Source organism: Aythya marila (assembly GCF_965140915.1).
Source record: "Aythya marila genome assembly, chromosome: 12".
NCBI classification, from domain to species: domain Eukaryota; kingdom Metazoa; phylum Chordata; class Aves; order Anseriformes; family Anatidae; genus Aythya; species Aythya marila.
In genome coordinates this window covers 20112637-20140000 of record NC_139053.1, presented here as the reverse complement: position 1 = coordinate 20140000, position 27364 = coordinate 20112637, and the positions used below count along the sequence as shown (strand labels likewise).

Genomic DNA, 27364 nt, shown 5'->3' with positions numbered 1-27364 from the left:
GGTTGCCTGGGGGGGTTGGTGGGGTCACAGCACCCGGCCCCGATCACTCGGCCGCTGTGCGGGGCAGCAGGGGGGCAGGGGCAGCGTCCTGAGTCACGGCCACGGGGCCGGGGCGCGGTGATTCAGGCTCGTGGGTCGGTGGCACGGTGTGGAAAGGTTTGAGTGGAACAAGCAGAGCATTTCAGGGGTTGGAAGAACTTACTGAGGGATCTGCCACGCTCGGCTGCTTTCCTTCTCAAGTCCTTTCCCAATTTTATGTAAAAAACATTGCTGATTTCAAGGCCCTGCCCCTCCCGCGGGGCACAGCTACCCCAGGGGACGTTTTAGCCCTTGTTTGTGGGTGTCCTGAGGAAAACACATGAGATTTCTCAAATCTTTATACATTTGAAAGCCTGCATTGAGGTCTTGTTGCTTGCCACCCTATGCCCCTTATCAAGAAGCTAAGTGACCTCGTCAGCCCGTTCCTAATGACTGAGCAATTAAACCAAGGATCGGCCTTGCAGCCTACAAAAAATAATAGTCCAACGCCTTCTAATACTGGAGATGGACGTGGTTTCGGATGGGGAATATTTCCCCTGAGAATCTGTCGAGATGATCAGCCTGCTCCAGGAGTGTTGGCGGGGCACGGGTCCTGGTGGGGCTTCCGCGGGCTGTTTGTGGATGTGTACGCTGCTCGTTAAACCTGCAGCTCCCTGCTCTCTTGCCTTTGATCCCTCAGTAACTCCCGTGTGAATCAGAGCACCCCAACATTCCTTTTTTTCTTTCTTTCATGTCGATAAAGACGCTGAAGAGGTGAGAACCGAGGGCTGATCCACGGAACCCGATTTAACTCCATGCCCTCTGTCAGGTCCCACCGTTTAATTGCCCTCTGCTCAAGCCTCAAAATCGGGCTCTACAGCTCTCCAGGAGTTTTTTTATCCAAACTGGAAAAGAAAGTGCAAACAGGAGGCTCTCAGCTGGGCCCAGGCAGATGGTTTCCTGCAGCTCTGGATACATCACCCCTCTCTGTTAGCTGCTCACCTGACACATGCCTGCGTTAGAGCCAGCTTTTGCGCTTTTTAAAGCACGATATAAGCTCTAGCAACCGTGGGGCCTAATTGCTCGTTAAGCTGTTCCCTTCCAGAACCTTCTGTTTGAAGTCGCTGGCTGTTATTGGTGTTATTACCCACCAGCGTTCTCAGCAGCGAGCACAGGCAGCACGGCGGTGGCTTTATGGCCCTCCTGGGTAGGGATGCACGACCCTGCTGTGCTGGAAAGGCACAGGATAAAACCCCTGGCTCGCACACGATGCCCCCAGCAGGTTTTTTTTTAGAGCTGGCTTTTAAAATAAGCATTTTTTTTTCCTTTCTAAGCTTTTCCTTGCCTCCGTAGTTGAGTACACGCGGGTGGACAGGCAGAGTGCTGGGCTCCAAGACAAAGACACGTGGCCAGGGACTGAGCAATTTGGCTTTGCAGCTGTGCAACACTGAGCAGATCGGGTGCAACTTCCTCCTTGCAAGTCTTCGGGCACTGCAGTAAGAGAGGAGATGTTAGGGTTCCTTATCCAGTTCCTCTGCAAGCTTTTAAAAGTCCTCCAGCAAGCCAGTTATCTCACATGTGCCTCAGTTTCTTGTTTGCCAGTGAAAACTCGAATAGTTCCCTGCTTCACGGGGCTGGGGGAGAGCATTTTTATGACGTTGGTGAAGTGCTCCCTGAGTAGGGAGATGAGCACTATAAAGACAGAAATGAAGGGATAAAATAAAGGTTTTATGTGAGCCCAGAAGCACTGGCATTTATGGAGGAGTAAAAGTACTTTTACGTCTTGTGCTGTGTTCTTTTTTTACAGATGGGTTGGGGGGATTTGGGAGCTTTCGGAGAGCCTTCGAAGGAAACTCCTAACCTGGACCAGATGGCTTCGGAAGGGATGCTTTTCATGGACTTTTATACTGCCAACCCCCTCTGTTCGCCATGTAAGTACGCTGGATGTGAGGATGCCACCTTCTGAGACGCTTGGGATGTTTGCCAGCCTCTGCCATCAACTAGCAACCAAACCAGTGATTACCCTGGGGGCAGAGTTGGGGTTCAGTGCTTTGATCTTTTGTTTTGTCTCCTTTTTCTTTACTTTTTGAGTGGGAAGCCTACAATCGTAAGTTCATTCAAAGCGGTGTTGTAGTGATCGAATCAGTGCAGTTAAAGGATTTTATAAAATATTCTGGTTTGGTTTTCTAGCCTCAGTCATTGCATTTTTAGTTCTTTCTCATTCTGGAACAGACCAAGCAGTATTTAAGTGATTGCTGAGCAGAAAGGTACGAAGGTTGTCTGATTCCACTAACATTGGTGAGACTTTTGTGCAAGGAAGGCAGCAGGTCCTGTCCTGTTGTTGACCCCCATGGCTTGTGAGATTCCTGGGGAAGGGACAAGAGACGAAAGAAACAGTTCAGTTTGGGAAATAAAGGTTATTTACTTTTAATCCTTCTTTGTGTGTGTGTGTTCCCAGCTTTATTGGCAACCAAGAACTGAAATGAAAATGAGGAACAGAGGCTTTCTGTTTGGGTTTTCATTTAGCAAATCATTTGTCAACGTGCTAATGACTGTCCTTGCTCAGAACAGGCATTTAATATATGCTGCAGTCCTGCTAAGTCCAGTAGTACTTCAGCATCTGTTTAAGTGTTTGCAGAGTTCAGGAGCTGATTTTTATTGTCAAAGCTGGACAGCTTCTTTTTGTTCACTACTACGTGGCTTCCATTCAGGCAAGTTTGAAAACTTAGCCTTAGATATGAGCGTGTAATTGATCTGTGCTAGGATTCCCTCTTAAATACACACACCAGGTATTCCTTTTTATTATTTTTTTTTATTAATTACTGGGGTAGGAGGGCTGCTTTGGTTACAGTTGGAAATGATAACTTCTCAGCAGTGGGTAAAGTAATTTAACAGAGGGGCCAAATTTCAGTTGGGTTCATCCTGGCATAACTAATGGTGTTGTATCACAACCTGGCCATCACCTTGGCTCCCTTGGGAAGGGTTTCTTGTTGAGTTCTGATGTGAGTGATCCTAGCAGCTGGCTGTGGCAGGACACTGACGCGCTTCGGTTGTTGTGTCCTCAGCCTGAATACAATAGTGCTAACTGTAACCAGAGTGCATGGAAAAAAAAAAATGTTTTTTGTTGTTGTTTGTAGCAAGGGCAGCGCTGCTGACGGGCCGTCTCCCGGTCAGGAATGGTTTTTACACCACGAATGGACATGCCAGAAACGGTATGGGCTTCATTCCCGATTCCTCTTGAGATTTCTCTCCGTGCTTTGTGCAAAGTTTTGCTTTGAACAAAGGCTTGGCTCGGTTATCTTCCCTTATGGGTCTTCCAGAGTGGCACAAAAAGATTACCATGTTAACTGCTGGTAATAAGCGTGAAATTTATTGCTTCCTCCTCATCAAGCAGAAAACCTTCTCAAATGAGGAGACACAAACAAGGCTGGTTGATCCGTTTGCTTCTGCTGGCAGAGAAGTGTTTCCTCTGCTTGGTGTAATTGGTGTCTGGTTAAAGAAAATCACACAGGGTGTGTGTTAACGCCCAGAGTAAAGAACAAGCTGCTTACAGTTTTATTCAGCATCTGGTTTTCTGCCCGTTTCAGAAAGGGCACTTTTATAGCCCCGTGGTGCTCCCAGGAAGGATTACCAGTACATAAAGTCTCTGGGTTGATTTTTGGTTCTGGAATGCCAGAAGCTGCGTGAGACCACGCGTGCTTGGGCAGGAGGCAGCAGCTGCGTGTTGCTTCACACACAGCTCGGCCATCTCCACCCTCACCAAAAACACACCAGAGAGCTGCAGACTGGGAGAGACCTCATTTCCTTCAGCTCTTGCAGCCTGAGCAAGTTCGTCAATCGTTTCATCTAGGAAAAAAATGCCTTCGTTTTGGGAAATATAAGGCAAATTTGCAGAAGTAAAGGCAGCTCCAATGGATGCTTAAAGCACTTGTTTTCTTTATGATCCTCACCCCTCTTTCTGCCCTATTCATGGGCCTTGCCTTCCTTCTGTGATAGCAGCTCCTTTTTTTTATTGGTCGTGGTGTGTAGGCAGATGGAGATTTCCCTTTACTTGAGGTGTGTGTTTGCTGAATCAACTTTTCCTCTTCATCTCCTGGTCCGGGAAGACTTCCAGAGAGCGATATTGCTGGAACTTCAAACTAATTGCTATTTCTGATCCAGTAATAATGCTTCTAATGATGGGTGGCCATGAGCTGTTTGCTGTAGTGCTTGTAAGAGACAGAAAGACTTCTTGTTTGTTTGTTTTACGCAGCGTACACACCACAGGATATAGTAGGAGGAATCCCAGATTCTGAATTACTGCTTCCGGAGTTGCTGAAGAAAGCTGGCTACGTCAATAAGATCATTGGCAAATGGTAAACTTGTTTTAAGATCTCTTGCTTTGAGATTTCAGTACGTGTGTGTATGTATCATGAAAGAGCAGCAGGGCAACCAGAAGCGTAGGAGAAAGCCTGTTTTGAAGTTCAGACGTCTGCCTTTTGAAATTTGTGGTGGATCTTCCCCCCTGCTGTGATCAATTTCCAAACTGAGTGTTACCATTACAAGTACACGCGTAGATCCATGCTTATATATCAAGCCTGCGGCTCTTTGTGCTTTCATCCATGTGCCACACTACTTAATGTTATCAAGAAGTGCCAAGATGTTTTCTGTTGGAACTTGCCTTCAGCACCTATGTGCTTTTTGTCTTTGGCAGGATGAGTGTATGGTACAAAAACAGAGATGCAGATGCTTGAGGATGAGCAAATTGATATCAGAGCTATGCTGAAGTCTGTTCACCTGCTGTAGAAGATCAGGGCGGGTAGGGAGGGACTTAATGAGGACAGCTGATACTTCTGGGTGTTTTAAAAGAACTAGAGGGCTGAGCCAGTACTCTCTGAACGTCGTCCTTTGGCTTTATTGACTTGCATGATAGTACGATAAAATCTTTGCAGATCTTGTGCAATGGCTGCGAAGGATTGGGAAGGAAACGCCTGAGAGGTATTCAGTTCAAACAAAGACCGAATTACGGGTGTAGTAGTTGAAGCTGGTACATTTGTAACATTCGAAATTCAGATGCACTCGTGGGCTGTAATGGAATCCCACGGTGTCTGGAGATCTCCAAACAGTTAATTCACAGTTTGGAACAGTGCTGTAATAAATAAATGTATAAATAGCAACTTCAAAACTACATAGACCCCCGACGAGTACTGCTTGGTTAACAGAGTAATTGTTAATGAAGAGGCTTCAGACGGGATTAGTACCAGGGGGATACTGTTTAGGAAAGTAATGGGATACATTTTATTTAGCAGTTTTGCTAACAAGTTAGAGAAGAGTGAGATTGAATTGTGGTTGGATTCACCCATGCTGCTGAAATTGGAAAGAAAGCAAACTAACCTAAGACAGTGAATTATTTATTACCATGAATCCAAACAGCAGAGTGGCCATGAAGAATCGGATCAGTGGGCTGAATGCAATAAGATGCAGTTCAGTGCTAATAAATGCAAATTCATACACCCAGGGAAAAGAAATAAACAACGCAAATACAGATTGGTTCCAGGCAGTTATTTGGAAAACAGCAAATCTGGAAGGACCTGCAGCTGTTAGCAAGCAGCAGCCTAAATATGGATGTGCAGTGTGCTATCATTACAGACCCAAGAACTGTTGTACCGGAGAGGACTGGGGAATGATACCGTGCAGCAGGAGTCTCTGGCAGTTGTGAACATCACCTGCTTCCCAGAAAGATGTTTAAAAGAAAAAGAAAAAGGCAGCGTGCAATAGTTAATTTGGAGTCTCATCCCAGCTCCCTGTAGAATTATGGGGCTTGTAGAGATCTTAAAGTTTTCTGGCAGAAGATTTTGTATCTTTTTCAGCATCCCTTTTAAAAGCATCTCAGAATGACAGTGAGTTCCACAGTTAAATTATACGTTTGCAAGTCAAGTATTTTCCGTGACCTTTTTGGAATTTGTTGCATCTATTTATTTTTGTATTGTAAAAGAGAGAGAACAATCTACCTTCTGTATCTCAGTAATTATTTGATACATTTTTCATGTTTCTTCCTTTGTAAGTTCTCTTAGGGCTTTCTTAGAATATTTTCTCTTATTCCCTGTTCTTGTGGAAACAGCCAGGAATAGCTTTGTAGTATTGTGTATATAAATGAGGAAACAGGAGAGTCCTGTACTGGAGATTTGCAGTTTTAGTTACATCACCAAGATACGATTGTAGCTGGAATGATGATTATTTTATGCTTTAACTCATTTTGGAATAGCTCAAAATGACATCACGGATCGCTTTAGTTCAGGTAATGCATTTTATGTCCCTTATGTTCAGAAAGTGTGCAGACAGCGATAGCACAAAACGGACAGGTTGCGAATGCAGGCTTGTGAGTAGAATCTGCAATGATTAAATAAACACTTGGGTACGAAGATCTAGAGTCTGAAAGGACGGGCATTCTTTCTTTTCAAGACAGAGAATTTGCAGTTGAGAAGTTGGAGATTAGAAAGGAGCGTCAGCTTGAAGTTAGGAGCGTTTTCAAGCAGCGTAGATGAATGCAGCTGTCATCAGGAGTAGCTAAATGTGCTTTAGGTTCACGTGTGTGTAAAGAACTCGTTCTCATTTACATTCAGGTCTCTCTCTACCGTTTTGGCCACATAAAGACTCCATAAAGGGAATGCAAATACAGTGGTATGTTTCATGAGTTTTCCCGTGTGTTTTTTACAGCTTAGTGGTATAAAAGTGACTTGTAGATCAGAATCCTCCACAAAACATTACGTGCAGCTTTGCGGTGGCTTTGAGCAGTGTAGTCCATCAGTGCAGATAATCAAGACAGCATGAGAGAAGGCACCGATAGAAGCAAATAACAGAAAACAGACTGGACAGTAGGCTAAAATGGGATGCGTGGGTCTGGCATGGTCTGCATGGGTCCGTTTGCAACAAGTAAGATCAAGACAATGCTCTGCAGTCATTTATTTAATTAAAATGCTTGAAGTTTTTCTTCTTGGGCAAAGATTGTTTTCTTGCATGCCATTCTGATGAGATTACGGCACTGAAGCAAAAAATAGAACTTAAATTCATCTATTTCTTTTGTTCCTAGGCATCTGGGCCACAGGCCCCAATTCCATCCCCTGAAGCACGGGTTTGATGAATGGTTTGGATCCCCAAATTGCCATTTTGGACCTTATGATAACAAAGCAGTCCCCAATATCCCTGTGTATAGGGACTGGGAAATGATTGGCAGGTAATTCAGCTGCTTGCCTGCCAGTTGTTTTCCAAACCGTGACCTCGTTGCTGGTAATGCTGCTCTCCTTGCTCTCCCTGCTGATACTGCTGTGTTGGAATACAAGTACTGGCATAGCAAAGCAGTTTCAGTGAAAAAGTGTTGGCAAAACCAGAAGCTGCTCCAGAATCAGGCAAATTTCCAGGCTTGGTTAGATGGCCAGTGACCTCCAGGTGATTCACCCCAAGCAGGGGACTTTTAGAGCATGTCACTTATTAAAAACATCCTGCTTCAGATGTGTTCTAAGATGCTTACTACTGAATGCCCCCTCTGCTCTGCAGCTCAGCAGTAAGCTGATGCAGAAAAGATGCTTGTAAAAGCTCATGAAACATAGGAACGGCTCTTCAGAGTCCAGCACAAAGCTGGTTTAATCCACTGTGCTCTGCAACGGCTACCTGCAGTGGGTACCTCGAGGAGGGGTATAAGAAAACAAACATGCAATCGTCCTTTTTTTATGTGGCTGTCCATCTTCCTGAACTGAAGGTTGTCTCCAGGTCTTCAAGTTTAATAGCCACTGCTTAACATCCATGAACTAATCTAAGGATGGTCATTTCCATTGGAGCTAGGGCAGAAGGGGGAATACCTTGTGGAAAAATGCTCCAGGTAGATAGAAACACGAGTCTGAGTGCCAAGCCCAACCTGCAGGTTGCACACAGACCGTGTAGGGATTGTGGCTGCTCTAGAGAACCTCTCAGAGATGTTTGCTTATCCTGTTGTGCCCTAAAGGCTTCCTGTGATGATTTCATTCCACTACTTCTCTTGGAAACTGGTTCCTTTCTGTACTGAAAGAATGCTTTATTCCTCCTCTGCCTGTTTTGTAGTAACCTTTTGTCTGTTTGCCTAATACCATCCTAGGCTCCAAACATGCAGTATGTACGTACCATTCTCACCCATTCGGTTTTCTGCCTGGTGTCATCTCATTTCACATACTATTATTCTCACGAGGTCTGCAGCCTGCCCTTCTTTGCATAATTGGTGTCTGAAGATGCTTCCAGCACGACGTTCTCAGGGCAGCCCAAGTTCTGATTCCAGGGTTGCTCTATCTCAATGAAAGTTTCTGTGCTCTTCTGAAAATATTACTCACATACCAAACAGCTCTCTATTGAAGGAGCACTGCCTTATATCCATGTTCTAATAGCTTAATATTGAAAAGCTAGTGTAGTGGCTCACATTTGTCCAAATCTTGCAGTTGTGATTCATTCAAATCTGGCCATTTCACTGCTTTCTCCCATAAGAGAAAAATAAGATGACGTTCTTTTAATTATCTGAAGAGAATTGGCTTGTTACGTAAGTTATGTTTTCACCTTTTCTGCTAAGTAGCAACAGTGCCTTGCTTGTATAAATAATGGGGGCAGGGGCAGCTTTTTTGTGTTGTGTATTCCTTAAGTTTTATTCTTTTTTTTCTCTCTGATTCATTTTATCTTAAGATATTATGAAGATTTCAAAATCGATCTGAAGACAGGTGAAGCCAACTTGACTCAGATCTACCTACAGGTACCATTTATTTCAGTACTGGTTTCTGACCCACAGTGACTTTATGCTTCTTTTTTTTTTGGAGAGACTTAGATGGCAGAGGATGATTCTGTTAAATTCATTTTTACTGTTGTTTACAGGAAGCTCTCGATTTTATTAGCCGGCAGCAGGCCAGCCAGCAGCCATTCTTTTTATACTGGGCAATTGATGCTACCCACGCTCCTGTTTATGCCTCCAAACATTTCCTGGGCTCTAGTCAGAGAGGACTGTAAGTCTTGTTTTTGTGTGTTTTGGTGGTTTTTGTTTATTATTACTATTTTATTTATTTATAATTAATATCTCATGCTGGAGAAATGGAAAATCTAGGCTGCATTCATTAGATCCAGCTATATAGATCAGTTCTCAAAGTGTGGGCTGAAGTACATGACGATATATATTAGTTAGTGAGAACTTTGGTTCTTTATTTTTGCTATAATCTGAAATGAGGATCATGAGACCGAAATGGAGGGGAGAAATCTAAGCTCCTTTGCCAGTTGTGTGAGTAATGAAGTGCTGTATGTGGCATAGATGAAGTTTTGGAAGCCCTTTGTATGGTTTGTGCCTGTTGTAAAAACTTATAAATCAGAGGGGCGAGTAGAAAAGCATGCACGAAAAATGCAGTTTACAGAAGGCAAGAGTAGCTCTGTAGGTGCTGTGAGCCTTGCTTCTGAGAGTATGATTTCAAACCAGCATTTATAAGAAAAATGGTGTAATTTGCTTCAAGACAACGGCAAAGTGGCATTGCCTATATCTGAGAACTTTATAGCTAAACTTTTATCCATTGCTGGTCTCTGTCCAAGCGTAGCTCAGATCTGAACAGATTCTGACTCCTAGTATCCAGGAGAAGTTGCTCCATACAGGAAAGAGGTTTTGCAGTGACCCTGGCAAACTTTAATATGGTACCTGATGCATATGAAAAGTATTTCCTTCTGTAGGCCAGGTGTAAATTGTGTTCACTAAAAGCATCGTGGCTTATTGCAATACATTATTCTGCATCAGACTTTTATTCTTCTATTGCCTTTAATGTTTTTTTCATCTACTTTTGCCTCAGATATGGGGATGCCGTACGGGAAATTGATGATAGCATTGGAAAAATCCTAAAACATCTTCAAAAGCTTGGTATCAGTGAGAACACTTTCGTGTTTTTCACCTCTGATAATGGGGCTGCTCTCATTTCAGCTCCTAAACAAGGTGAGTCTCGAATGAACAAACCTGGACTGGGATTGTGAAATCTAGGTTTATATTTCCATGTGTGAACAGGGGGATGGAAAGAGACCTGTACCTGTTTTTTGGTGGGTTTTGGTTTTCTTTCCTTATCCCCTGTGCAGTCAGGAGAAGCCTCAAAGTTCAGAGCTCTCATGTTTAGAGGTACCTCATGAAGGATCTATTTATGTTCGTTACTTCTGGCCACTGGTGGAGGAGAGGTAACTTTGGCCAACTGGACTTTGGCCTAACCTGGTGTAGCTGTTCACCTGTGTGCATTTCCACTTCGTGCTCCTCTGTCAGGGGGTGAATGTTTTTTTATTTTATTTAGGCCCACACAGGCACAAAAACTTCACAGGATTTTTATTCTCCAGCTGCCAAACGCATATCTGAACTTTCTGAGTAATTACAGTTTGAGACCCTCCCTCTTTAGATCTCCTGAAAAATTATTAGGAAGAAATAGTATTTTTATTGTTTCTACTCACGTTTTCCTTTGTTTAAATGATTTTTTTCTCTCAGAGTCATTGCAAATTGATTTTATAACCCACTCTCTTCTCTTTGGAGGCAGGCTGTCTAGTGGTTATTAGACCACAAAGCAGGGAGTATCCTGAGTTCTGATTTCAGCTGAGCCACTGTGTTTGACTTTGTGTGACCTGGAGTCAGTCATAGCCCTTCCCTGTTTGCTCTTCAGTAAGCTCAGCTGTAAGAGTGGCTTAAAAACACCAATATTCTTGCAAAAAAAGCCTTCCTAGCTCTGAGAGGGAAACATTCAGGGAATGTATAACTTATTTTTTTCATTCTCGTATCTGCATCTCATACTGGTCTGGTACTTTAAAAGGTTATGAAAAAAAAAATACTATTTCTTCCTGAAAGTGTCAGATTTCTCTAGTTACAAACAGCAGTTAACATCCATAAAGGGAAGGAAAATGCTGCAGTCTTATCTGTTTTGTTTGTTTTGTTTTGTCTTTGTCCAGCTGACAGCAAGTTGTGTTTAATTGTCAAGTTTCTCTCTGTGCTGAAAAGACACTCTTAAAATTCATCATAAAGGAATATTTAAAGAAAACAGCTCTGGACATCTTATTTCAAGAAGGATTCGTGCACAAATGAAAACTCATTTAAAACTAGCTTAAAATTTTTGTAGTTGCCAGTGTCCCTTTGAAATGCATTATTGGCATATCATGGGTTTTATGGGTTTTCTTCTTTCTCTAGGAGGAAGCAACGGTCGTTTTCTCTGTGGCAAACAAACCACCTTTGAAGGTGGCATGAGAGAGCCAGCGATCGCTTGGTGGCCTGGACATATTCCTGCAGGAGGGGTGAGTATCTGCTTTTAATGATTCTGATCAGTCGTGAGTGAACTGAAATAAACGGAAAGGTTCTTGCTGGATTCAGTGGGCTTTGGATCTGACTTTTAACACATCAGTCCAGCCACTTGCCTAAATAAGGAGCTGAATGCTACCCCTCAGAACAATGCCATTTCTGTTCATTAGCACAAATTTGCATCTCGAGTGTCTGTGATCAGCACTTCTGTGAATACCACACAGCCTGGTCGTTTTGTCCTCGTGGTCTAAACCCTTTAGTCTTCTGGTCCACAGTATTTTAGCGGGTTACATAGCTGAACAAGTAGAAGTATAAACACAGATGTGTGTCCCAGTGTGGAGCAGGAGCATGGTGAAAATGCACTCTCTGTGCTTTGAAGTATCAAATGATTTGACCCTTGCAGCTCTTGCTTTGGTGTTCAATAAAAGTTCCTCTCGGGGAGGTCTAGATACCAGAATATTGCTCTTTCCTGCCTGTAGACAAATTCAGATATGATCCCTTCAAAATAATCCTCTGGTGGTACTACCAGCCTCTCTTGTCCCAGTTCTCATTAAAGAAAGATGCAATCAATTCTTCTGCAGGGAGGGCTCATAGTAAATAACACAGATTCCCTCCCCTTTGTGAGCACCTCTCATCCCCGAAGAATGTGATACTTCATTAACTGGGCACTGTGCTTAAGATTGCAAACTATTCATAAATAAAACATTTATTTTTCTGAGTTGCATTCCTTTTCAGTGGTTTAATTGAGTCAGGATAATGATAATTTATCATTTGCATTTAGGAGAATACCATCAGATATCTTAGATCTGCAGCTGAGGGTACGAGGGTAGTTAGGTTTCATCGCTTTTTAGAGTCCACAAAACCTACTAAGGATATTTTATTATTTTTTTAATTTGAAATGAAAACAATCTTTTTGTTTAAATTTAAACATTTCCATAAAGTCTTTACAAGCCAAGTACAACAGCCTTGGGCTAGCATATGAGAACATGAAACTGAAGCCGACTGTTTTGTTTTCCATGTCCAAACTGAATAATGTGCTAAAAGTAAACATGCATTATAAATGAGGACAAGTAAATACCAAATTTTTAAATTCTTTCCATTGTAGTAACGCTAATGGTAATTAGGAACATGAGCAGAGAAATCCGTGTGCCTGTTCATTTTCTGACTGTAACTTGCTGGTACCACTCTTACAGGTAGCCTTTTGCATGTAGCCAGAGTGTAGCAGATGAAGCTTTGCGTGGTGAGAAACCTTCTCGGTAGCTTGGTGTGATGCATGGCTTCCTGCTTGAGGTTACAGCTGAAGCTGCTCTCTGAATTTCTGTGAAACAGTCATTTCTGTGCAGAGCTGACGTGTCTGCATATGCAGATGGACTGACCAGGGCTGTGCTGTGAGGACCACGTGCATGCTCAGCGGGCTGGAGAGCGTGCGTAAGGCTTATGGGGCACAAAATTCCCTCCTGCACCACCGTTGGTATCATCTTTGGCACTTAAGCATGTGCTTAACTCCAAATTCTTCCTATCCTGGGCTCCAGTTTGTGCCTGCCAAGTGCCTGCGTGTGCAGGTGTTTGGATCCCAGGTGTCCTCTTGGACTTGGCTCAGGTACCCTGGGAAGCCTGTTCTGAACCGTGGCCCTGGGATGCGCTGCTTTGCTCCGAATTGAACCCCCAGTGTGATGCTCCTAATAAGAAAATATGTAACAGCTACTTACATGTCTTTTCTGCTTGTATTCTTGCTGTCGAGGCTCCAGCAGTGATACCCACAGCAGCACTGACTGCAGGTGAGAGGTATGGCATTGCTTCTGTGAAATAGTTTTTGCTTCTCTAGCATGTAGGGTGCCTGGGGTTGCTGCTTCTTAATCTCCTCTTTGGACCTAGTAAGTGAGGAGACGTGTTTGCTAGTACATTTCTGGCTTCTTTTTGATATCTTATGGAGTCTGTAGCTTCAATACCTTCTTGACTGCAAGTTAAAACTAGTCTGTCTAAGTGGTGCGGAGTCCAAGTAGCTGTAAAATGTGGAAAAACTGCTTCAAAGTGCCTCGTTGCTTTTTCTTCTTGAAAGAGTTGATGGAAACAAAGGGTTGGGTGCCCTGAACCAGGGTGGAAGCACAGAGCTTCTCAGCACTGCCAGATGCAAAGCTTGAAGGGGCAGCTCATCCCTCCTGCGCTGGGGCTGTTCCATTCCAGCCACGGAGGTTTTGGAGCCACGGAGATTTTGGAGAGCAGGCAGTGGGCCAGCCCCCATTTCAGCTGGCACAGCTGCAGCCAAAAAAAAAAAAAAAAAAGAGTATTTTGAGGCCAGTGAAATCCAGTTATTGGCTGGAAGGCTCATCCTGCTGATGGGACCTGGCAGCCTGGTAATAACCTCATTGATGTATTTATGTTTTGTTTTGTTGCTGTTAAAGGGTGCGTGAGCTTATTTGAAGGAAGGAGCATCTTTTTACATAAACAAAAGAAGTCAGGTGGCAGGACCATGAGCACTCGACAGGATATCGATAGAGGGGAAGGATAATTGGTGCAGTCGGCTGACTTGCAGTTATTTTGGGGAGAGGGATGCCTCGGGAGCCTGAGTTGCTCTTGGCATCAACATTGAGTTAATTCTGGTCCCCCATCAGGAATATTTATTCGCACACAAACAGCCTTTCTGCAGTTTCTTTCTCGGCTGTGTTTTCCAGGTGAATTCACAACAAATCAGCATTTCAGCATTCCCCACATCACATCTGCCTTCTGGAAGGATCCAGCTGGAAAAAAAAGAAAAAAAAAAAATCATATTCTGTTGGTATTTGAATCCTCCTCCTCCTCTTTTCCCTCGCCCTCCTCCCCTTCCTCTCTCGTGCCTGCTTCCTGAAGGAGAAAAGAACATATCAACCCAAAGACAGCATTGCAACCTTTTCTTCGCTATCTCCCATGGGGCGCAAATTGAAATTGAATTAGACAGGGATATCAGGTCTGCTCGCTGTGATAACTGTAAAAGGATTTTATTTAAAAACACCCTGACATTTGTTCACCCAGTTTCAAATATTTAGCTTTCCTCCTTTCCATTCCTGGCGGGGGCGACTTTATTAATTGTCGCCTTTGATTCAGAGTTAAAGCTTGAAAGCACTGATAACAGCAGTGGTGACTATTTCTTCTAGCGACGTGGCCCACAGCAAAAGGATTTCATTTTCTTAAAGACGTTATGTGTATACTGAGAGTTTATTAAAAAGAAGGGGGGGAAGGAGGGGGGAAAAATCCGTTCTTACGTGCGTAATACCGGCTGTTTCTCACTGATACGAGCAATATCTGATCTCACTCTTTTTTTTTTTTTATATATTATTTATTTTCTCTGGGCTGTTGCCCTCTCTGGATTTTTATTTTTCTTTAAGAAAAGAAAAAGGAGGAAAAAAAAGGGAAAGGCAACTAGAATGAAAGAGCACTGTTGACAGGAGAAAATGGTAATTTTTTTATTTTTCTCTGAAAATACTTCAAAGTTTTATATAAATATTAACCTTTTTTCCCCACCCATTCTTCAGCGTGGTGCTGCAGAGCACAGATAAATCCAAGTGGCTGTGGCATGGGCATTTAATTTCCTTAAGAAGTTTTCTCTGCTTCATGGAAAAATGTTGTCTGAGACCAGAAACGTAATTGGATGATTAAAGAGAGTCATCTACATCTGGTTATGGTTAATAAGGGCCAGTACAAGAAGACTGGGGTGGCCCCGCAGGATTGTCACAGCGCGCTCTATAAATTAGGTGATATTAGAGGCACGAGTCTCAGGTCAGTGATTGCCTCTCGCGGCTTGTTATCAGAAGATTGAGGCGAGGGAATGGGGTGACAACAAGAAAAGTGCCTTTTGGATTTGCCGTCTGAATTGTGAGAGGCCTAATTACAAAAAGTCTCGGGCACCAGCCTGCCTGTGCCTGGCGTGGCAGGAACCAGGGAGCAGGCATGTGCCGGATCTGCTCCTTATTAGACTCCGAGCTCTGCATATGGTGTTCTGCTGACCCCACGGCTCTCCTAAGGCATGCTTGGGGGAAATTAGCCAGCAGATGAGCCTACGAGGGACTGAGCATCTTTGCTGAGACCCTGAGCTCTTGTAATCCCCTTTGACTTCAGGCAGAGAGAAGCGCTCCCAGCACCAGTGTTGTCCTGAAGCTGTCCTGCTGTGAAAGGAGCAAGCTGATTATTTATTTTTTTGGAACATGTGTGCACTGATTTGTAGGATTTCATTCTTTTCTGAGCACGTGCCCAAGAGGAGCCTGTGTAAGGAGACAGTGGCAGGAGCACGCAGCAGTGTCTGTGTCCCATGGATGATCCAGCCAGCTTCGGTTCAGTTTGGTTTCCCCCCTGGAGGGCTCAGTTGTGTTTCTTCCCCCACAGCTGTAAATCAGAAGATCCCGATCCTCTTCTGCACATGCAGAGAGGGAACTTCATGTGTACATCTGCTTCTTGTGAGGGATCTGTGGGTTCATCTCTGCTCATTGCTGCCTGATGCAGCAAAGCCCATGAACGAGGCTTAACTTTTAATGCCCAAGACCTTCCCCAAGACTATTGATCGGGGTCCACTGATCCAACTGCCTTCCTGGGTAAGGCTTTCTGTGGTCAGGGCTTCATCTTGAGCTTCGAGCTTGGATTGCTTCGTAGGAGTTGTGAAAGCATTCTTACATGCAGCTTTAATATTGTGTGTTTCTGCCAACACTTTTTGATGAATGAAAGCCATTACAGTTTGAAATTGCTGTAATCAAGTAATGTGATATTGTAATGTTAAACTTGTAATCAGTTCCCTGCATGTTGCTCTCTCCAGGTTTTTTTAACTTGCTAATTCTTCCTTTAAGTGTTCATTTTGTTCAGCCCAGCCCCTTAATGAAAGGCTTAGTATCCCAGCAAAAATAGCATTTTCCCTTTATTTTTTTTTGTTTCTCTAGAGCAAGGGAAACAACATCTTGCCAATACTCATTTATCATGTTATCAGTTGTTATCATTTTCTAATAATTAGTATCAGCCTCCAGGCTGGGGGGTCTGTTTGTGACTAGAGAGAGGATTCAGAGATAAAAAGACTTTGATAGTCTCAGCGTCGTAATGTTCACACTGACATTAGCGAGGCTGCTGGTAGGACTTGGATTTCACTCAGAATGTGCTTCTGAACTTACAGATGTGAGCTCGTATCAGATGGCTTCTTGTCTCTGAACAAGTGGTGTGGCTGAAAAGGCTCTTTTCATGTCACATCTTGTGCTGGTGCATCCTGGTGCTAAACATGCTTGCTCTTGCTCTTGATTTGAATGTATCTGCTTCCATTTACTGTGTCGCTGGCTAATTAAACATTCTACTGCAGATAACTGTAGCATACCCCAAGGAGGATGGGAGCAAAGCTTCAGAAAGAATCAGAAGAGAGTTTTAGGTTTTTAAAACATAAATAAGACCAGAGAGATAAGTATGGCTTCCAATTAAAGCAAAAAACAAACAGGAAAACAACAACAACAAAAAATCTTTGTAAATCTCCTTTGGAGCCAAAACCAGATGTTTTTCTCCCTTATTAAAATATATACTAAAAATACCACAACTTTATAGTTCTTGAATTGTTGGAAATGGTTTGCAGATGAAGTCATTGGGCTCTTTTTGTTGTTATCCATCTATCCTTGTGCTTTCTGCAAACCCTCTCAGGGTATTTTGGACTACAGAGATGATCTGGTGAGGGAACAAATCAAGGACTTTTTTTTTTTTTCTTTTTTTCCTTGTTTTAAATGTTGATTTTTCAATTCACAAGTGACTCAGAATTTGCTAAATGAGGTTGAACTCTGCAAAAAGATGCTCTGGTAGGTGGCCACATGGAGAGAAGTGAGAGAAAAGAGAAAAACGAAACAAAATGCAAATGCTTTTTGGAAACGAAGAAATATTAATCATCTCCTTTCGTTTTTCTTTTAATGTGAGGTTTGCTGGTGACTGCAGAGGGAGGTATTCTTAAAAGATGCTTAGCAGGGAAGGCGGATCAGGAAGCAATACTGCTGCCTGGGAGGAAACCAGCCTCTCATTATGGCTTTTACCGAAGGTCTTTTTGCAAAAAGCGTTTCTGTTGATTTTTCAGGTCAGTCATCAGCTGGGCAACGTGATGGATCTCTTCACTACCAGCCTCTCCCTGGCGGGTCTGCAGCCTCCGAGTGACAGACAGATTGACGGCATCGACCTTTTACCTGCCATCTTGCAGGGCAAGCTAATTGACAGGTTAGTTACGAGCCCAGAGCTACGACCCTTGCCTCCTAACTGAAGTGGTGCCAAAGTTTGGATTATTTAAAAAAAAATAAAAAAATTTACAGGAATATTTAATAAGCTGAGCTGACACATATTTGCTCCTACTCAGTGAAGTGAGGTAGCACCAGAGATTTACCCTGTGAATTAATCCTCTGCTGGAGCAAGCGGAGGTGACATTTCCTGACACGCAGCGTATGCCATTCAGTGGAGTCTGGGGACAGATGCAAATGTCAGGGGGTTAGCAGGGATCCCTGAAATAGCATATGGCAACAAGGGAGATAGGTCTGGGAACTGTAGCCAGGGTAGGGGCAAAGATATCATTTTTAATACTGGAAAAACATCCAAGACGTTGGCTCTTTGCAGAATATAATTCCAGTTTGAGAGAGGTTGAAGTTAAAGGCTGGGCTGCTGCAGGTAAGCCAGAAGCCCACCTCTTCCCAAGGTCCTGGTTCTTTGGTTGCCTTTAGAATCAGAGAATCATTCAGGATGGAAAAGATCTCTAAGGATATATTTGGATTAGAGACCTGGGATCTTTATGAGCACGGAGGAGTACTGTCAGCAGTTGGGTAGAGGCGCTAAGATTTGACAGCAAATATCCTTGATGCCCTCTTTGAAAGGTTTGGGGGTCAAGACAAATCTTTTAGTTCTGATTTTGGTAACTAATTTGGCACCCTGGAAATCTGAATACAAACGTATTATTTGTCTGTGACACAACAAGGAAACATACATATGCAAAACATTTGAATTCTTTTCTTTGTTGGATGTGAGCCTTTGTTCCATAAAATTCCTCTTTGTTAAAGCAAGGAATGTGTGCCAGTTACCTGAAGAGTTCGTCCAGTGGCTGCTAGGAGGTGTTGCATGTTCCTCAAACACAGCCTATCACCATCTTTACATCTGAAAGTTTGTGGAGCTGCTGTGTCTTATAAAAGAGAATTTCACTGCAGCCACCAATCTCTTGCAACAGTGCCATTTGTGTTACAATAATAGTCACTCAAGGGCACGATAGCTTGCTTTTTTTTTTTTTTTTTTTTTTTTTCCCAGACCTGAATGGGAGGTCACAATTCCAAGAGCCCCCAAAACGTTGCAGAGGATGCAGTTGTAGTGTTGTGGTTTTTTTCTTTTTTTTTGAAGTTTAAAAGGTTAAAGCAATCAAGGAAAAAAAAGTTGGTAACAACAGAATTTTGAGTATAAGGTGTAAGCCTCTTCCAGAGATGGATTTTTTTTAATTTTTTTTTTTTTAAATGCAAACCTAACCCCCACACCTTCAGTTCCATAGGTACTTACAGCTTGTCACACAATCAGTATTTATGGCAATAAAAAAGGAGACTAATGTGTTTTCAAGCGTGGCATATTTGTTTGGACACTTTATTTTGTTAATGGGCCTGGTTTAGATCAGGTTCTGCATTTTGTCACGTTTCTCAAGCAGTCTTTATTTCACAGACATTTCAGGTGTTAGGATGCAGGACTGGGCACTGTGAGCAACAGCATTTCCCCTTTCTTCAGGAGCAGTTCCTGCTGACAAAGGACAAAGGCTCATTTTTTGTGCAAGGAACCTGCAGGGGAGGCCGCAATTTTGCAATAGAAAAGATCTAAGGCCATTCTTGTCGTTCAGATGTGGAGATTTTAATCTTATCTTGTGTGTAGGGACTGTTTTTTTTTCAAGGTGGCATCACCAGAGAGGAGTTCTTGCTTAGTGCCATCTGAATCAAAGACGAAGATGTCTGCCCTTACCACCGTGATAAGCAACTTTGTGGTCTCATCCTGTCAGCAGCCTGAAGCAGCTGGAGAGAGCGATGTCTGATGTCCTTGTGTGAAGAGCTGCAGCGACAAATCAAACCTCTCTCCTGCAGATAGCCCATTTCTGTAAAAATTTTTTACCGTTCCCTCAAAAAAACGAGAGCACGTTATCAGGAAAACCAACGAGTGTGGTGCTGGGATGCCCAGGTAGTGCCCGTACTTGGGTGCAGACTGTGCTCTGCACGGGGGATCTGTAATCAGGAGAACCGTAGGGAAGATTTTGGAGGTTTCAGTGATGTGTTTAGGTGATGCAAAGGGAAATTCAGGGAAAGCAGACAGGAGTTCAGTATGGCTGGTTGCCAGTTTTTTTCACATGGGATTTTTCTGAGCTGACACCCAGAGCAGGTCAGCAGCTGGTGTCCTCCCCAACCATCCTGTCTGTCTGACAGCAACGGCATAGATCTCGGTGTTGCCATAAAGAGGAGTCTAAGCATTGCATATTCTGTGAATCCCTGTTTTTTTTTCACTCTCTGGCAGACGCACGCCACTTCTGAGACATTTGGTGTTTAAATCGGCGTGCTCTATAGGAAATAACAGGGTCTGATAGTTCAAGGATTAACAATCACTGGCAGCCAAGCTGTATAATGTTTCATTCTTGCGCCGTGTGAGCTCTCAACTTGATGAACACTTTAAAAAATGTTAATTGAAAACCTTGCAGTGGAGACTATTAGGAGGCAGCCTGTTTCTGACTGATAGCTGGATCGGAAGTCAGACGCCATTAAAGTGTTTGTCTCCCTTATCAGCAAGGCTGCGGCGGCAGCTGCCCAGGCCCGGCGTGTTGGTGTTTCTCATGCAGTTCTGCTCTCCCTTGCAGGCCCATATTCTATTATCGGGGCAACGAGATGATGGCTGTGAGAGTCGGGCTTTACAAGGCTCACTACTGGACCTGGAGCAACTCCTGGGAGGAGTACAGCAAGGTAACAGGACGCTGACCCTTGTCTCGTTCCTTCTCCCCTTCCCTGGTCGTTCTCCTGGGGGGAATAACCATTTACAGAGGAGTTTTAAATTGGGGGATGTCACAGAGCTCTTGCAAACCAGCCTTTTATCAACAGCTTCTGAAGAGCTACCAGATCTAATGGTACTGGTGTCACCAGCACGCCAGTACTGAAGTCAGAGACAAACAGAGGAAAATGAGCAAAGTCTTAAGTTGTTTTACATGGCACTCACTTTTAGCAGCACTTAAATTTCCTTAATGTTAAGCTTCTTTCCCTGCTGAATTCTGAACTTTCATGTGTATCCTTACAAAGTCTGGAAGCAAATTGGTCACGTACCTTGCAATATCTGGTGGAAAAGACTGAGTGTGCCCTGAACTATACAAATGGAGTAGGGCTGTGATTTGTGGTTTAATTTTGTTTGTTTGTTTTGGTGTTTGCTTGTTTTTTGTTCCTTTTTCCTAAATGGGAAAAGGAAAGCTGTAGGGACCTTGCAGTGGAAAGAACAGCAGTCACTGAAAACAGTAGAGTACATATGTTTAATCTATTACCAGCACTCTTTGCAAGCCCATATCACTCCAGAAGATGTTTTATATTTTGTTTGCCAAGTAGGCACTGCTTTTGTAATTTCCTCGCTGATCTTCTCACAATTAGATGTTAAGCGCTGTTATTTTTCTTCTTTTGTGTCTTTCTTGCCTCAGACTTGGGTACTAAACTCTGGGGCATTTCTTGAAAGGCAGGTTCACACATGTGCCTTGCTGATTATACCGTTAGCCATGAACTAAATGTATTATGGCACAGCTCTCAGCAATTTTGACAGCAGGCTGGTATTGGGGAGGAATTGTTTGTATGATTTATTTTTTATGTCTTTTTTTTTTTTTTTTAACTTATGGTGGCTCCTCAAGGCATCACAGGTGCAGAAATAAGTGCTGATGACATTTATAGATGTAAAAGTGCGTGATTTCACTGGGAAGTCCTGGAGGTAGAAGGAAGCACCAGCTCCGAGGGAATCATTTACACTCAGGGCTGTAAACGTGTGTGTTTGTCTTTTTTAGGACTGTATTGCTCCGGGAGTCAAAGTTTGTTTTACATGGAGTAGGAAGGAAAGTTGACTCAAAATGCCTTGCACGCTCTGTGTCAATGCTAATACTGCCCGGCTAAAATGAGATAATGTATTTGTTGAGGTTTGTACGTGAGCAAAGCCCACGTGTCATATGTGGCTCAGCGTGGAGGATTTTCCTGGGTGAGAGCAACTGGGAGCTTCTATGTTCGTGTGTGTGAGTGTAGGAATGGGCTCAGGCATGCTTTTCCCATGTGCCTGGAAGATAATGTCACACATGACTAATTGCTTTCTGTTGTAATATATGCACATACACACACCTACACACCTAGTTTGGAAATAAATAAATGCCTGCATTGATCTGAGCTTATTTGTAGATGTCTGGGTATGTGTGTGGCTGTGATAATGGGGAGCGGTTCCTCATTTCCAAAGCTCTCCTACTGCGAGAAATGGCAGTTGTGCAATTAAGGAATATTTATTTCTTTCTGAGTCTTTGTTTAACTGCTGTCTGATAAAAGTCAGCAATTATACTGTACATCAGAGAGATGATTAAAAATTCACTTGCTTTCCTGCAGCTTGTATCACATGTGGTTGATGCGGGTAAAATTGGAGCACATTAGTGGACAGACTAGCCATTAACAACACGCAGAGGAAGCTGAGGCTGAAATTTGTTCCAATTCTCCTCATGTCCTCGAGCCATTAATTACAAGCCTTGCAAGTTTAAAAATAGAAATAAATCAGAATGCAGAGCAGCTCCACAGTTCTGAGCCTTGGTTGAGGAGTTTTGTAATCTCACCTTATGATACGGTTGCCTCTCTCAGTGCCTCGTGTTCTCGGCTGTTTTGGTACTGGATTAAATTATTCTGCCAGAACCAAAAAGGCCGATTTGTTTGCTAACCAGCGAGTTTCTTTTGACCAGTAACTTTTGACCAGTGGGTTTCAATCCATGCATGTGTGGCATTAGAAATTCTGCCTGTCGTCAGGTTTGCCGTTCGATAAATTTGATTTGCCATCCCATTAGAACTCCAGCTAACGAGGCCTCATTAGTTGTGTGATCTCCATGGGTGCTTCCCTCGGTGTGAATCCAGTTTAAAGATTTATTAAACTTTCAAACGTAAAATTCTTCCTGTCCGAAGGGTCCCAACTCAGAGCTGGGATAAATAGCTGTATCTGGCTGGCATGTCAGTCGTTTGGAAGAGGGCTGGGGTTGGCCAGATGTGTCAAAACAGCTGTCTGCAGTTTTTTTCAAGGTTTGTTTTATGGGTAGTTGAGTATCTAATTATTTTGACGGATACAATGCACGTTTTAGCCAAACCTCCTTTTGCTTTCAAATTCCCTTGTTAATTGGCAGTGTGGGAAATCGGTGATTGATACAGAAATCGTGCACTGGTTTTAATCCGTGCGGTGTGCATTTTTGTGTGACTTTTAGATGAGATTATACCCCGAAAGCATCCAGAATCGCATTTTCATGTTGATATTGGAAAAACGTGCAATTGTTGCATGCCCTGGGTCTGAGCACAGTCGTGTCACTTTAGGACTACCAGGCCTTTGAGGATTAACTAGAAAGAATGTGTGCAATGTTGGCCTCTAACCTGGAAAGCTATGCGCTCGAATGTAGTGTAAGTTAGTTAAGTAATAAAGTATGTATGTACAAATAAAAACTCGACCAGAGAGAAGCAGCTTATAGAAAGCAAAGCCTTGGAAAGCATAACAGGCATGTGAGTACTTCTCTCTATATGGCACGTGGAGTATTTACACTGGAAAGGTCCCACACGAGCAGTGCGCAGGTTTATGGTCGTCCCACACTCCCATGACATTAGCATGCCCTTACTGGTCTGCGTCCCCTGCCTTATGGCTTGGGATTAAGATCTGTTATCTTTCACAAAGCTGAAGTGTGCTGTTCTGTTCCTCCTATTTCTTATTTTTTAACCCCCAAGCGATTTTTCCTAATTGACTCCTCTCATAAGCTCTTGCAGTCTTTCTCAGTGCTGGAGGACGCCCTGGTGCCATCTTTCCTGCTGCCTTAACGTGATTACTTAAGCAACTTACGTGCTTGAACGGTTTGTCTCCTGGAAGCATGAAGGGAGCACTCATCAGAAGTGAGAGTAAGCGCTCTGTGGGGCATTGTTCCAGCAGATTTTGGGACAGGCGTGTCCTCCAGTGTTCAGGAGATACAGCAAATGCCCACAGCTGTATCATAGCTTCACACTGCACCCAGGCAGAATTCAATAACTGGTCTTTTCCCAGCACGGGGCAGAAGGGAACACAGAACTAAGGATAAACCCAGGGAGCTCCCCTCCTGTGCAGCAGAAGACATGTGAGCCTCTTACTGGGTTGCAAAAAGGGTGACAAATAACTTGTGTGGACCTGGTGTTTCATGCACTGGTGTTTTATCGCTGCTGGTGCCCGCAGCAGTGATGCTGGGTGCACAGCTTCCCGTTCCTAAACTTTTTGCTCAGGGTTTCCATTGTTTTGTCCAGCTGATGGAAGGGAGAGGGACGTTTGATTGTCCTTGTTTGGACGCTGGGGCCTGAAAGAGATAAAAATAGGTGTTCTCTGTGGCTTTACCCGAGTAGCCAGCGAGCCTTTCAGGAACTGAACTGCCTCATTTAGTGCTGTGTGGAGGAGGCAGGAGTACGAGCCAGCAGAAGAAAGGAGATCTCCTCTCTACCTGCCACAGAGATTATCCAGCAGAGAATAGCTCTTGTGCCTTCCAAGAGCAGTGATGCACGAAGGGAAAAAAAGTAAATTAAAAAAAAATCATGGTAAAAGCCCCCTGGTTCATTGGAGAGTGGCTGATAACATCAACCTTGCTGCCGTCAGCTGAGGATCTTGTTAGTAGTCGACAGCGATTTTTCATAAGAGCTCCTGTGTCTTTAAGTGCTCGGGGTAGGTGCCGGTGAGAAGACCCCATTGTTTTAATGTGAAATGCCAACGGGGTTATTCCTGCACGGTCTGTCTGATTGCCCTTCTCGGCAGCGTGAAGGGATCGATAAAGCCTTTTCTGCAAGGGGGATGTGAAGTCAAGTAGAACCTCACAAATAATGACATTTGATTGTGGTCCTCCGAGCGCCGGAGCTGGCCATTGATCGCTTCTGCTTGGAGGCTCGCCGATCTGCCCATCTTCTGGGGGCTCTTCCAGACGCTTAACACATTAGGAGCAATTTTTGTTCGCCAGGGTTGAAACTTGGCAGTCACACTCGGAGGTGTCTGGTCCATCAGAGCTCCGGCCTGCGAGGCTTTCGCTGGGAATTGCCAGGGGAGCGAGAGCGGCCGCTTACCAGCGCCGTGGCGAGCAGCGAGAAGCAACGTCCCTGGCTTTAATTAACTGTTCTCTCCCTCTGATATGAGCACAGCTCTGCCGCTCCAGGTCTCGTGTGGTGGGACGAGGAGACGTGGGCAGGAGACGGACCCCGGATTTGCTGCGCCGCTATCGAAATCCGCAGCCGCTCGTCGAGTCGGAGCGATCTGGGATAGCGCCAGGGTGACGAATTGCCAGAGGGCTGACGTTGACACAAGTGGTGATTCCATCGCCTGGCGGAGAGCCCAAACTGGCAACCGGCTGTATTTGTCTCATGTCTATATTGACATAGCATCTGTGGTCCATTTGCTCTGGAAATTAAAGCATAAGCTGTGCAACCGATTGCCACTAGGTCTTACGAACGGAAAAACGATCCAGGTTACACAATTGCTGGGAAGAAGAGCAGAAAGACGTGCTCGCTGAAAGGTTTACCTGATGTGCAAGAAGGTTTTTTTTTTATTTTTATTTAAAAAAAAGGATTGCTGGAATTTCTCCTACAGCAAACAGCTCTGCATGGTGGTGCAAAGCACTGCCTGTGTGAGAGCTCTGGTGCAGAAGCCGAGATCCTTCTGGTTGCCATCTGATGCTCTTTTATTGGTTCCCGGAGAAGCAGAGCTGATGTGCTTTAGATAGGATCTTCTGGTTTGGCTTTCATGCTTTTATAGCTGAGGAGGAAAGCTCCAAGAAAAGCTTAAACACAGGGTGACCTTTCTACTTTGTTTGATCAGTGTTACTGTAAACATGCAAATTACCTTGGACTGTGTGCAGAGTGAAATATTAGGCATGTGCTTTAACTGGCTATTGATCCCCTGCATATTGTTATTAACAGCCTGCCAAAGAAAGAGCTTTGAGTAAATAATAACGGGCAGAGTGGGGTTTTGTTATCCTGGTGGGCAGGCAGGCGTGCCCACCTACCTCTTTGCTCTTTGCCACATAACATAACTTCACTTTTGAGGGAAGTTTGCAGTCCTGCTGGCAGTGATAGAGAAGCTGAGCCAGCCCCTTGCCGGTGTAAATCAGGGCAGTTCCCCTGCTGCCCGTGGAATAAGGTGGCTTTTCTCCAGCTGAGAATTTGGCACATCTGTGTTTACTGGTAAAGCCTGCAGTGTCCTTAGAGGCTATAGGGCATGTTGTCAGATCAGGCTTCTACAAGGGGGAAAAAAAAAAAGGAAAAAAGTTTAAGGAAGAGCAAGAAACAATTGAAAACATTGATGTGATTTAAAATGGTCATCTAGTGACCATCACCAACAAGAGGAGACTGCCCTCCCTCACCAGGTCTGTTGTCCTCCACCCTTACAGGGGAGCAGAGCTGGTTTCCCTTCTGCCCTGCTGGGGGGCAGCTCCAGCTCTCCCAGCAAAAAGGGCTTTGGCACATCCCTTCCCCATCTCTCAGCAGCACCCGTGGCCAAATCTGCACGCTTTCCAAGCAACTAGAGGCATTGTCCAGATGCTCCAGAGTGTGGGTTGTCTCATCGTTAAATGCTGCTCACATCTCGGGCAGCTTTAGTGTACACTGGTTTGGCTCCAGAAAATAAAAGCAATCCAGACTCGAGGATCCCAGACTTGCAGCTTGCTGATGGAGCTGACTTCTCTTTCCATCCTGAGAACCGAAAATGCTTTGAGATAAGAATCAGAAGAGAGTAGAGCTTGTGAATGATAAATTAAATGTTCTTTTCTGTCAAATGGGCAGAAGACCAAGCTCCACCAGCTGAGGCTCAGTGCGTTGCTTCCTGGGATGCTGGGCAGTGCCTTGAGAGCAGGGGAGTGAGGGTTATAATTTTATATCTTGTATTTTGCTCATTTGCCAATGACTGACTAGAAAACATTTTAAGCTGTCTGTGTTGGTTGGATATTAGCAGCCACACACTACATAAAGATAATAACGGCCTGTTATATTTGTGGAGATGAAGTTGAAAAGCCTCGGAAATTCAACGTGTGGTTCCAGCAGCGCTTGAGGAGAGTTATTTCTGCGTCACAAAACAGTCGGTTTGGTTATTGCTTTCCCCAGCAGCCTGCCTTTGAGCAGGGCATTGGCTGCTGGGGTTAGGGGACAGCTTTTGGCTGGAGGCACCAGGCGAGGAGTCGCAGCACCTTTCCGAGCATCCCCTGGGACCTGGCCTGGGCCGTGTTCTGGAGCCTCAGCCACGGGGAGCAGAAGAGGAAATGCAAACAGAGCAATGGATAAACAAATACCCAGGAGACTGAAATCTTTCAGACTAACGCATTTGCAGCTGAAGAGTATTGTACCAATTAGCAGGCTCTTAATTAAATTGCTTGTTTGATTTGCATCCAAATTATAATTTGGATGTTATGTAGGCTTTGATACCTTTTCATTAACTGTTCCTTTTGGAAGAAAAAAAAAACAAAAATCTATTTTTCACTCGGTTTCAGAGGCCTGTGGCATCAGAAGGTGGGAAGGTCAATCATTTTTGTATCCATTTAAAGTCCATTATTGGTCGGTCACTACAACCTATCAAGCAACTCTCTTATTTTTCCAGTCAGTGAGTCAGGAATCTATAGCTGTGTGCAGATAAATGGGATTTTATGGGCTTCTAACCTTCTTGCTTTATTGAAAAGCAGAATATTAACTGCTCCACTGACCAGCTGTCCATTAAAAACACGGGATATTTTTAGAAAATTGTTTGCCAATCAAATCCTACCCACATCTGTAGAGAGCCTTTCAGTTTGTTTGTTTTATAAGCAAATCCTGCAGCTGCCTTCCCACCTCCATTGAAATATTCCCACTTACC

The 27364-nt window shown here is 43.9% G+C and overlaps 1 protein-coding gene across 2 annotated transcripts in view; it reads left to right on the top strand.

The window, feature by feature from the left end:
• GALNS (galactosamine (N-acetyl)-6-sulfatase) overlaps positions 1 to 27364 on the top strand; it is a 47338-nt gene that overhangs the window by 873 nt on the left and 19101 nt on the right. For both annotated transcript variants that reach the window (XM_082769949.1, XM_082769950.1), the window contains exons 2-11: positions 1826 to 1949; positions 3156 to 3230; positions 4271 to 4373; positions 7088 to 7231; positions 8698 to 8764; positions 8884 to 9011; positions 9834 to 9973; positions 11195 to 11298; positions 17361 to 17497; positions 20136 to 20238. In XM_082769949.1, the coding sequence (XP_082626075.1) occupies positions 1826 to 1949; positions 3156 to 3230; positions 4271 to 4373; positions 7088 to 7231; positions 8698 to 8764; positions 8884 to 9011; positions 9834 to 9973; positions 11195 to 11298; positions 17361 to 17497; positions 20136 to 20238 (1125 nt within the window). The remainder of the gene's footprint in view (positions 1 to 1825; positions 1950 to 3155; positions 3231 to 4270; positions 4374 to 7087; positions 7232 to 8697; positions 8765 to 8883; positions 9012 to 9833; positions 9974 to 11194; positions 11299 to 17360; positions 17498 to 20135; positions 20239 to 27364) is intronic.